The sequence below is a fragment of the Melospiza georgiana genome, chromosome 6, assembly GCF_028018845.1.
Source record: "Melospiza georgiana isolate bMelGeo1 chromosome 6, bMelGeo1.pri, whole genome shotgun sequence".
NCBI classification, from domain to species: domain Eukaryota; kingdom Metazoa; phylum Chordata; class Aves; order Passeriformes; family Passerellidae; genus Melospiza; species Melospiza georgiana.
Window position 1 is genome coordinate 40,211,391 of NC_080435.1, and position 11,660 is coordinate 40,223,050.

At 52.6% G+C, this 11,660-nt stretch overlaps 1 protein-coding gene across 1 annotated transcript; it reads right to left on the reverse strand.

Moving 5' to 3' along the window:
* Window positions 1-4,936: 4,936 nt before the first annotated feature.
* Window positions 4,937-8,668, reverse strand: FOXA1 (forkhead box A1). The gene is made up of 2 exons (XM_058026789.1): window positions 8,597-8,668; window positions 4,937-6,199 (listed from the first exon to the last, which is right to left on the reverse strand). The coding sequence occupies exons 1-2, from the start codon at window positions 8,666-8,668 to the stop codon at window positions 4,937-4,939; spliced, it is 1,335 nt and encodes a 444-aa protein (XP_057882772.1).
* Window positions 8,669-11,660: the final 2,992 nt, after the last annotated feature.

Below are 11,660 nucleotides of genomic sequence, written 5' to 3' on the forward strand. Positions count from 1 at the left end.
CTATTTACACTAATCTATCCTTAACTGCTACTTTGTCACAATGGTCAGAATAATTATTAGAAAATAACCAGAGGGAACAAAGGCAGGTTTTCTTCTTATCGCCTCCCGTTTTCCACTCTTCTCTTCCCCTAATTATTTTTTTCCCGCTGAAACAGACCTTTCGAAACTACAAATTGTAGAAAATGTACAAACTATTTTAAAAATATTATTAGTCTGCCTGCTTTTGCCAGGAGCTCAGAAGGCTGGCTTTGCATTAAGAAGAAGAAGGAAAAAAAGAGCCATTTCGCTGCACGACCCTTGACATGTAAATAATCAAACGAATTGCATTTTGATTTTACCTATTAACCATTCTCCTATATTTCCCAAACAATATTGCAGCGTGGGAGTTTTGCAGGGACTTGCATTCTTTACTCCGGTCACACTCTGTGTGCTATTGTGGTGTGATTTTTGCCTGGTCATTGTGTTATGTATATTTCCACTTGCCTCCTCTGGAAACAAATACATATTAATTATATGTATGTTAATATATACAATATATGCATCTATATTCCTCTCGAGAGAATTTTATACCCCATGTTTATATGAGGATAATTTGCTTCTTCGTGAATTAAATTTATCAAGAAAATGCACACTGAATCTATTTATTTATTAAGTTTCTGATTTTAAAATGTTATTTTCAGAGTGATTAAACACATATGCTCGCAGATATATGCCTAGAATCCGTTTCATCAAAACAGGAAAGAAGCCATACAAAGTGCATTGTTATCGCAATCAGGTGTTTTATCTATCACATTTCTGTAAAAATTGGAGAAAATTGCTCTTCTAAAGACTAGTTGGCGTTATAGCAAGGGAACTAATTTATTTCGTGTTTATGCTGACGGACCAATTTCAATACCTACTCAACCCATTTCAAAACAATTTTTGAAGCTTTGCCAATGGCTGAAGTGTTTTCTCGCACCGTCCTCTCACGATTTACTTATGGTTTATTGACACTAATAGGATTCAAATGAAAAACTGTCCGGCAATTTTTTTCTGTCTTTTTGTCTTTCAGTAGTCCCGAACATTTGGAATTATTCCTTCCAAATAATGTATATCCTCCGATTGCTTGCCGATGTAGATGTCAGTGTTGTCCATTCACACCCAGGAAACAACCCAGCAGTTACTTGTTTTATTTCTCCCACTTGAATTGAGCGGATGAAGTTGCTTTTATTCCACCGACTCTTCCCTTCTGCGAAGGGCAGGTGCTGCTCGCAGGTGCTCCGAGGAGGTGCCACGGGTGGGGGGCTCATGGGCATCGTGCCCTCTTGCCGGGGCGCTCGGGGCTGTGGGACCCCGCGCAGAGGAGGCTCCGCTGGCCAGGGGACCCTTCCACGTCCCCTCGCTCCCGGCTGCAGGGTCCCCGCCGCGTCGCCTCGACAGCCCCTGCTCGGCCGGCGCACCCAGCATCTCCCCCTCGTCCCGGGCCGGGGCCTCCTCACCGCCCAAACTCCGCGTAAATCTTTACAGAGATCCCCCGCAGCCCCCATTTACTCCCCGCTTGTATTTAATGACGCTAAATGAGCCGTTTTCGCTCCCCCGCACGTGGCCGGTCGGAGGTAATTTGCCGAACAGGAAAAGACGAAGTTCCCCTATAAATTGAAGTGTTCGTCGGAGCCTGGAACCTGAAGCCTGGCGGGGTCCCGCTTTGCCTCTGTCCCGGACGCGGGGCTAAGACACCATCTCTGACAGGAGCAAGAGCCCCGCACCGCCCGGTCCTTCCCTTCTAGCACAGAGCGACCGGTCCGGCTGGAAGGAGACGCTCGCAAGCTCCTCTCTACACATTGCGGGGCGGGGGGATGCACCCTTTTCTCGTGGATCCCATTTTTAGCTTGTATTTGCCCTCTGGCTGGGGGTTCCCTGAGCACAGGATTAAAGCAGCAGCAGCAGCAGCAGCAGCAGGGCAGCTAGGAGCGGAACGTAAAACGGGACTCTTCGCCCTGCTGTTGATTTCCAAGTCTTAAAACTGATCACAGAATGTGCGTGCTTTGCGCCGGGGACCTGCGTTTTTAACATGAGCTACATCCCTGTCTTGTCAGTGGATCGTTCCCCACCGCAGACACCATTTGCCTACGAGAAGAAAGGGGAGGAATACAATCTTGATGGCGAGTGGCGAAAGGGCACACGCTGCATCCGTGACAGGCTCCGCTCCTTATCTCTGAGAGGTTTGGAGCCGCGTCGGTCCGCTTAAACCCTTTTATTACCCACGCCCCAAATATTTCCATTACACACGGTCTGTGCTCCTCAGCTGATATGTGAAACTTGCTGCCTTATCGCTGTCAGTCGATTGATATTTTCCGTGTATAAGCCCAAGGCATTAAATCAATGTCTCCACTCTGCAATGGCATATTCTCTATAGACTAGTCTGTGGGAGACAAGTGAAGTCCTGCTGAAAATTGGCTTCGTCCTGTCTCGATTCTCACGAAGCTCCTCTTGGCAGAAGAAGCGGGCTTTAAATAGGATCCGCCTGCCCAGACCCGGTGCCGAGCAGCCCCGAGCTGCCCCTGGCTGCGGGGGGTCTCTTGGTGTTTGCCGTTTCGGGACATTCAGAAGCGAAGGTGCCGCACAGTCGGGCCATGGGGCAACCGGCCGCACACGGCGACCGGGACAGACCCAGCTCCCCCCCGGCCGCAGGACTCGCTCTCGGCAGCCGGGGGAGGACCTGCGGTGAGCGCCCGCCCGACCAGGAGCACCCGCCCGGCACGGCGCGGAGACAGCCCCGCGGCACCCCGAGAGCCGTGCGGCACCTCCGAGCGGGATCGCCGCGGATCCGGCCACGCTTGCAAAGCGGAGGGGCTCTCCCAAGATTCTTTTTTCCCTCCCGTTTTTAGCTGGGTACTAGTGCTGGAGGAATGTAGTGAGATTTCTGGGACGCTGGCTTGGCTTTTCTTTTCTAAGCCGAACCTTAATTTAGTTTGTCGCCGCTGTCCCTAGCCCGTCAGGGGGCAATTATGTGATAATGACGAGAATTACACAGTTCTTTTATCTGGCGGCCGTGCGCGAACAGGGCTCGGCACAGCGAAATCCGTTCACACTTAAACTCCCCTCCCCCGACAAAGTCTATTGCTGGGGACCAGAGCTCTCCAGCGCGGCTGCTGGTGTCGTTCCGACGGATGGTTCCGAGCCGGAACTGCAAAGCGGGATCTGGGCCTTTCCAGCGGCCGTGGAGCCGCCCTGGGGATGCTCCCCGTGGGCGTCGTCCCGTCCGGCGGAGAAACGCCGAGCCCGGCTGCCGCCGCCCGGGCAGCCCTGGCCGCAAAACACCCAGGAGCTTACATCGCCTCGGGTGGCTTTTTCCTGCTCTCCCTCAACATATCACAGAACCGTGAATTAGGGAAAAAATTAAATTAAAATAAAATAAAGGACATTACCACACACTCAGCTTCACAGGCCGGTGGCATCGCAGCGCCCCGCAAGCGTACCCTGCGGGAGCGTTCCCCGCCTTCCCTCTGCACAAGCCTGGCCGTACAAACCTTTCCTCTCCACATCCACGCTTAAGCACTACGTTTTGATTTTCTTGCACACGGCTGCGTCCTCCATAACCCGCCCCAGAAATTTTGTAAGAAAATAGCAGAAATATTTAATTGATAACATTTGATTTATTTAAAGTCCTTAACTGCAAATGATCAAAAACATACTTCACGCATTAAATCCTCAGTTATCGTTTTAAATCAAAATATTTTTTTCAATTACAATCACATTTATAAAATTAACAAAATTTCTTAAATTCACGTGTAATTATTTTTTACGGTCATTTAAAGCAATTTCCAGCTGTAAAGAAAGAAAACAATATAAACCATGCAATAAATTAAGAACATTGAAACAGCGAACAGGAATAATAATAAAACCCGTCTGGCTATGCTAACACCGTGTAAAACTGTGGAAAGTGCAATAACACTGGATGAAATAAGCTAACGATGGCGATAATTAAATGGCCACAAAAAAAAATTTATTAGACAAGTTTGAAAAGCGGGGAGAGACAGAGCTGTCCTCTTTTCCTTGCATCACTGTAGTAGTCAATGTTTCCTAGGGAAGGGGGGAAATAACCTGGTTATAGACACACAGTTCTAACTGGTACACAATGGATACACTTAAATTAAATAAGTATGTCATCCACATGTTGATGAGAGTTCCTGATGAACTAGAATCTTCAGTAACAGATGGGAAGGGAAAAAAAAATCCAACTGGCTGTGACCTTTTGTAACTTTATATTACATCCCAAAATAGGTAACACTTGGAAAAAGATAAGGGTCGCATCCTGCACTCCAAAGCTCCAGTTGGTCCCCTCGGGAGTGCAGGATCCGGCCCGCAGCATCTGGGTTCTGTGTGGGTTGTAGTAGCCGAAGGTTTATTTTGCAAGTATCAAAAGGATGATCCGAGAAAGTAAATAGTTCTCTTTTTGCTTAGTGATTCTCTTAGTGTTTTGCTACTTCACAGCAGTATTGTCCTTCAAAGCCTTTTTAATTAAAAAAAAAAGTCTTAAATGTCTACTCGCTTCTTCATCTCCGTATTGTTAAAGTATTGCCACATACCTGTAAACTTACATGAGATTATAGAACACATAAGGGAGGGAGACGAGGGGGCGGAAAGCACAAACAAGTAGTTTACACGCTCAACATTTTTTTCTTCTTTTTAATAACACCCTGCATAGGCTGGGGCGGTCTCCGGGGAGAGGGGCTGGGCGGCAGGGGCCGGAGGGAGTATGTACAAGCGGGACGCGGCCGGCTTTGCAGGAGGTCGTGGTGGATCATAACAACACACAACGCGTTGCGAGACAATTAAAAAGTAACAGTCCTTTGCACGCAGCGTGCGGAAACACCTTGGTCTGTCTCAGGGAAAGCGGGGAGAGAAGCCAGGGAGGGGAGGAGGGGTCTCGGCCCCGGCGGCGGGGGTTGCACAGCTAGGAGGTGTTTAGCACGGGTCTGGAATACACACCTTGGTAGTAGGAGGGCTCTAGGGCCGAGGGCTCGATGCTGCTCCGGCCAGCCATGGAGGCGCTGCCAAGGGGCAGCCCGCCGGGGATGCTGGCCCCGTAAGAGGAATATTGCAGAGCCTGCTCGTAGGCTTTGAAGTCCAGCTTGTGCTGCTGCTCCGAGGAGGACATGAGATTGTTGATGGAAAACGGGTGGTTGAAGGAGTAGTGGGGATCACCCTTGAGGTGGAGCTGGGGTTCGTGAGCTAATGAGTGAGGGGGGTGTGGGACGGAGGCCAAGGTGGGCACAGAGCTGATGGTGGAGGAGGCGGCCGAGGCCGAGGTCTTTAGCTCCGTGCTTGATCCACTGTGGTCCATAGACTGAGGGCTGGTGGACGGGTTGGAGCTGGAGAGAGAGGTGGCCGTGTCCAGCTGCGCAGGTTTGTTGTGGCCTCTGTGCAGGGGGGAGTTGGAGCTTGAATTAGAGGCCCCGGCCTGATCTTTCCTGCCCTCCTGAGTGGCTTTACTGTTCGCCGGCTTCTCGCATTTGAAGCGCTTTTGCCGGCGGAGGTAACAGCCGTTCTCAAACATGTTGCCGGAGTCGGGGTGCAGGGTCCAATAGGAGCCCTTGCCGGGCTTGTCGGGGGACCGGGCCACCTTGACGAAACAGTCATTGAAAGAGAGCGAGTGGCGGATGCTGTTCTGCCAGCGCTGCTGATTCTGTCGGTAGTAGGGGAAAAGGTCCATGATCCACTGGTAGATCTCGCTCAGCGTCAGCATCTTGCTGGGTGCCTGCTGGATGGCCATGGTGATGAGGGAGATGTAGGAGTAGGGCGGCTTGGCGTGGGGGTAGGTCCGCTTGAAGGACTTAGCGTCCCGCGTCCTGCCAAGGTTGGACTGGGTGTAGGCCATGGGGCTCATGCAGGGGTTCATGCCGCCGTAGGGGCTCAGCCCGTTCATGGGGGCCGGCTGCGCAGACATGGCGTTGATGCCCCCGGGGCTCAGCGCCGTGCCCATGGCGGCCACGCCGGCCGGCATGCCGTTCACGGGCCCCGCCGAGCCTGCCGGCATGCCGGCCACGGCGCCGGGACTCAGCCCAGCCCCCAGCCCCGGGTTGGCGTAGGACATGTTGAAGGAGCTGGAGGTCATGTTGCCGCTTGTCGTCATGGTGTTCATGGTCATGTAGGTGTTCATGGTGTTCATGGAGCCCAGCCCCGAGTTCATGTTGCTCACGGGCACCGAGGAATAGGCCTAGGGCAGCGAGACAAAGAGACGGAGTTAGAGAGGAGAGAGGTGTGGCAGGACCCCGTAGGGGCCGGATCTGCCCGCCTGGCCCAGCCAGCCGTGCGAACGTCCTGCTGCGGGGCACCGGCCGCTTCCCCGACACCAGGGAAAAAGCTTCCCCGAAGCCGCTCGGAAAGGCAGCTGCTTCCATGAAAAGCCTGTTTCATATCTCTATACATTTATAAGCAAACACGGAGCGGAGGTGCTCTCTCCGGACGTGCTGCCGGTTACCGGCGTGTCGCAGCTTGCGCGGGCTGCGCCGGGACCAGCGGGGCGCACGGACCGACCGCCTTCCCCGAGCGGAGCCGGGCTGCGCGCTCGGACTGCCCCGGCACGACGTGTTCTCTCCGGCGCGTTCCCGCTTTTTGTTTTTATGTGTCCTGTCTCGCTAGTTAAGTACTTAAACTCATCAGAGTACTGAAATTGGTGGGCATACACTGTTTGCGCTAAGGAGAAAGACTGCTTGTATTTTCTGAGAAAAATCTCACGCATGTCTCCCTTCCCGCAATAATTTAAATTTCTTTTCTAAGAAACATACAAGATGTAATAATATCTTGTTGCAAAATAATTTTAAAAACCGCCACCCAAACCAAACAGGTCTTGTTGGCCTGTTTTATCTGTAGAAAGCTTCCCCCGTCTACATTTTCTATCAAAACAGTCTTTAAATTAAAGTTAAAAAAAAAAAATAAATCAACCAACCAATCAAACACCAAAACTATCTCAAAGTATGAAAAGCTTGAACTCCTCCTCTCTGAGATTTTTTACAATTGCACAATGTGGAAAAAATTGAAGCACCCTAACACATAATAAAACTCTTAAAAAAGGCACAGCCGGAGAGCTTGAATTTGTGCTTTCCACTATGGCATCTGATTTAACAGAGAAAGATGTCTCCAGTTTACTCGAACTACTGCTAATATGGCTAAGAAAAGGAGGTTTAAGCAACGGTTAAATATTTAAAACTCATTTCTGATCCTCACAATTTTCACGAACTTATAAACGCACTTTTGATTTAGAGGATCACGTTAATTATTTGACATGGTAGAGCGCAGCTGGGTTTCCCACGTTGCATTCTTGCAGTTATTCAAATTAAATGGCAAGAGGTGAGGAAAGCTTGAAGTTTAAAAAAATAGTAAAAGCGAAGTTCCCTTAACTTTATGTTTGTGGACAGTGCTTATAAGCGAGGAAAAATGAGTCTGGAAACTGCACATAATTAGGATGACCCTTGTTTGCCCTTAGCCGACTTTCCTTTATTAAAGGAGATGCCAGCCGGGTGACACGTATCTGCCTGTGTCCGCGTGGCCCTTGGGCGCGTGTGCCAGCCTCGGGTGCGGGACGAGGCGTGGGGACTGCGGAGCCGTGTGTCCGGGTGTGCTGATGCAATGCCCGGCTGCGCACACCCAGGTGCTGCCTCGCTGCCGCACTTCCTCAAAACGGCTCCTTCCAGGGCGGGAATCCTGGCGCGGCTGCCCGGCTGCCGGGCGCTGGCTTCTCCGGGACCCCCGTTGCAGAGCCTCAGCGGCACAGCACGGAGCCCAGGCCCCACAGGGCCGAGGGGCCCCGAGGTTAGGCTCCGGGCTCTGCCGCGGCCCTCTCCTCCGCCGCAGCCGCGGGCGCTTGGGCCGGTTCTCCTCCACCTTATGGACGGCGCTGTCAAACGGGCGCGGGGAGCGGAAGCGCCCGCCGCGGTCCGGACCGGTCCGGGCGGGGGGCGACGGGCCCGGTGCGGGCCCCCTCCCGGCCCGGCTCTCGGCAGCGCCGCCAGCCGGCCCGCGGCAGCAGCGCACGCCTTGGGCAGCCCGTCCGCAAAGTACGGACAAACGGCTGGTCTTCCCCCTGCTTTCCTTTCCCCCGGCCTTAACAGGTGAGGGCCCGCTGCTGGCGAGTGGAGAGGCCGGAGGTCCCGCCGAGAAGCTCGGAGAAGGCGCTGCCCCAGACCAGGACGCGCTGGCGTCCGTCTCCCTCGGCCCCTGCCATCTGCCGGGAAGGCGGCGGGTGCCGGCGGCGCGGCCAGTGCTCTGCCCCGAGCCAAGAGTTTACGGGGTGCTTTTGTGCCCGCCGCGAGAGAAGATTACGCCTCTTAGATGAGATCAAGGGCTGCCCCCGGCCCCCCGGCCCTCCTGGCGGGCTCGCAGCCGCCCCGAGTCTTCCCCAAACGCCTCCAGGGCTCCTGGAAGCTATGTTTTCCTTGGGGAAGCCAAGCCAGTTTCGGCGCCGGAGGGAGGGGGAGGTACGTTTGCGTTGGCAGGATCTGGACTGCAAACCGATTCCTCCGATTGCTGCCCCCTCCAGACCCCTAGCCACCCCCAGGTCGTCCCCTCCCTTGCACAGGGGCAGCAGCGAAGCCAGACCCTGGGATTTACTCACCTCCTGAGTGTCGGCGTAGTAGCTGTTCCAGTCGCTGGTTTCATGCCCTTCCATTTTCACAGTCCCTAACATTATGGAGCCAACCTGCCCGGTGTAACCATCCAGCCTTCTTGCAAGCGAGCGACGGGCAGCAGGAAAAGAGCCCGAAAGCCCGACCTAGCAGGAAGCCAGCTCTCAGGAGGGGCGGGGGGTGCTGAATTCTGCTCTATAACCAGCCAAAAAGGAGGCAGGGAGCGGTGTGGGGCGAGACAGTTGAGAAAGTGAGGAAGTGCGGCTGGGATGTGAGTGGAGTTGAGCTGATGTGGATCTTACGTCGCAGAAGTACCCACCTCCTCCTCCTCCTCTCCCCATTTGTCCGCCGCACAAAGGCGTTCGCACCTACAAAGCCGGAGATGCACCTGCAAACAAGGCAGTCCCCCTCGCCTGCAACTCCCCCCGGGCGGCACTTTATTTGCAAAGCTGCGTAATTGGTTTAAGCTTGTGGGGAAAGAAGGAAAGACAGAGGTGGGAGAGGGGGACAGAGGGGGGCGGGGGCCGGGACGGGATGGGACGAGGGACGGGCACGACCACCCTTTCAGGTGGACAGGACAAATGATAGGAGGGATAGGGGGAAATAAAATGAGGCAGATGAAGGAAGGGCAGCCCCTTCTATTTGAAGAGAACGCAAAAGGCCATCCAGCCTTAAACCCCTGAGATTAGAGGCAATATTTACTAAAGGCCGGTAGATGCTCCTTTAACTTGATGGCCGGGACGTGCTTCAAAGTCCCGAGTCCTGAAATCCGCAGGTTCCCCCCTCTCCCGCCCGTCACTCCACAGCTGGTTCCCGCTGTGAAGGGTCCCTCCAGGCCCTGCCGCAGTGCCCCACGTTCCCACCGCCCTCGGGGCAGGGGATCGGGTTGGGCGCTCCGGGCTGCGAGCAGGAGGCTCGGCTCCGTGCTCCCCAAAGCCCTCCCAACCCTCCTCCCACCACAACCCCCCCTTCCTCAGGGCTAAAATAGCCCTTCAAACGGGGTGCCGTCCTATGTTGATGGTGATAATGATATTGCTTTTTCGGGTGCCTTATGTTCAGAAACCATGCGAGTCACCGTGTTGAGACGTAATACTATGGGCTCCCAATAAATACGGACAGAGGCCTGAATGCGGATCCACTGATATTAACCTCCACTTGGCAAACATCAGGTGAGTCACTTGAACCATTTTATATCTTTACTGTGGAAAGCCTTCAGCCCAGAAGGCTCATTTGGAAGCTTTCTCTGATGCCAGAAGCCCAGGAGCAGCAATAATAGGTAGTGAGTATCTAATTTCCAACTTCTTGCTTATTGACCTGATTTCTCACAACGAACAGGGTAGGAGGATTCTACACAGGCTGGTAAAAGGTAAAAAACACCGATAAAACAAACTGACATTGGAAAAAGCTTTTTATTATTATGGAAGGAATCTCTCAGTCTTTGCAGAGGGATCAAACATTTTCTGTCCTGTCCGGCTCTTCGAGCCTATGTCAACACCACGGACTTTTCTTAGGTTTCTCTATCCTATCCCTTGTGACTTCGTTCCACCTAGCTACTAGAACTTTTATCACCTGATACTAGAAAACAAAAACCAAAAAGTCAAAACAAAACAAAACAAAAAGTCTACATCACCAACCAGCAGCTAATAACCCTTCCCCCCACAAACAACTTTTCCAACAGTGGGAATTTGAAGGAGAAATAAAGCTTCTTGGGATTTTGAAAAAGGCTTGCACATCATACCACACAAACTATAATACACAAATGGTATAATACACTATAATTCACACCTGGGTATGAATTTCAGCTTGACGTGTTTATCCTTCAATATGGCCACAGTTGCTTCCACTGTGATTTGTTCTCGAGTGATCTGTGGAAATGTCACCCCCACAAACAGGATTTTAAAGTTTCTTATAGGGGCACAGAATTCAAATGACGAGATACAGCATATCTCTGCCACTACAAATATGTTTTAACTTGTTCTCTCAATGCATTTTCTGTTACCCCTTTCTTTGTTCTTTCTCTCCTTTATTTTTTTTTATTTTTAATTTTTTAATTTTTTAATTTTTAAAATTTTTTTATCTGGCAACAGAATTAAGTTAAATCCTCGAAACAAACAAAACTCTGGAATCAACAGAGGAGAACAACAAATGAAAATATGTCTTGAAGGAAATAAAATATATAAAAGCACTGGATTAAACTCCTGCTTTCTCAAATGGTCAAATTACACCCATGGAAATTGGGACAAACCCCAGTGGAATATCTAAGAAATATTAGAATGATGTATGCATCCTTCCTCTTTTCCTAGTGGAAGCGGTGTATTATATGTCTGAAAACAGAGACCCTTCGGTGGCGGCTTGCCCATTTCAGCGTTTGAGGGGTGTGGAGTGTGGTTCCCCCCTGGCAGCCCGGCCGCATGCGGGGATGCTGGCAGCAGTGCAGCTGCCCCACAGACCCCGCTGCCGGCACCCCCCCGCTGGGTGACCTCGGGGCGGTGCTGCCTCGCGTTCCAGAGCCCAGCCCCGCGGGAGCAACACCCGACGGGACGCCGGGCAGCCCAAGCTGGGTCACTCCGTACCTGGAAAAAAGGGCAGGCACTAAGCCGGCCACGCTCATCGGATGCTGCCACAAACCACGGAGGCGTTTCACCGGGCGGAGCAAACGTGGAGCCGGCAAAGCCGCCCTGCGGGCCGGCCGCCCCCAGGCCGCCCCGGCTGGGATGCCCGCGGCCCGGGAGGGGAGGGGAGCCGCGGCTTGTGCAAAGCCTCAGCGCCTCCTGTTGTCCGGCTGCGGGCTTAGCTCCCTCCCGAGGTTGCTCCCAGAGGTGAGAGCACAGGCAGGATCTTCTCTTAATCTGCTTAGCGCCTCTCGACTTGATGTATAATAAGCAAGCCCTAGTCAGAGCCAGCCGCTGCTGGAAATTCTCTTCGGTCCGGTTGCTGTGGTGCAGCCCTGGTGGAGAAAATCCTCCCTTAAGTCCAGAAGAGGGTCAGGACGCCTCTGCCCACAGCCACAGGAAAAAGCGTGTATTTTGGTAGTTGCCCTTGCCCTGTACTTGA

Excerpts from the sequence above, each read along its gene's own strand:
- FOXA1 (XM_058026789.1), bottom strand. The coding sequence starts at position 8,668 with ATGTTAGGGACTGTGAAAATGGAAGGGCATGAAACCAGCGACTGGAAC. Across the intron at positions 6,200-8,596 it reads ACTACGCCGACACTCAGGAG|GCCTATTCCTCGGTGCCCGT; the intron begins GTGAGTAAATCC and ends TCGCTGCCCTAG.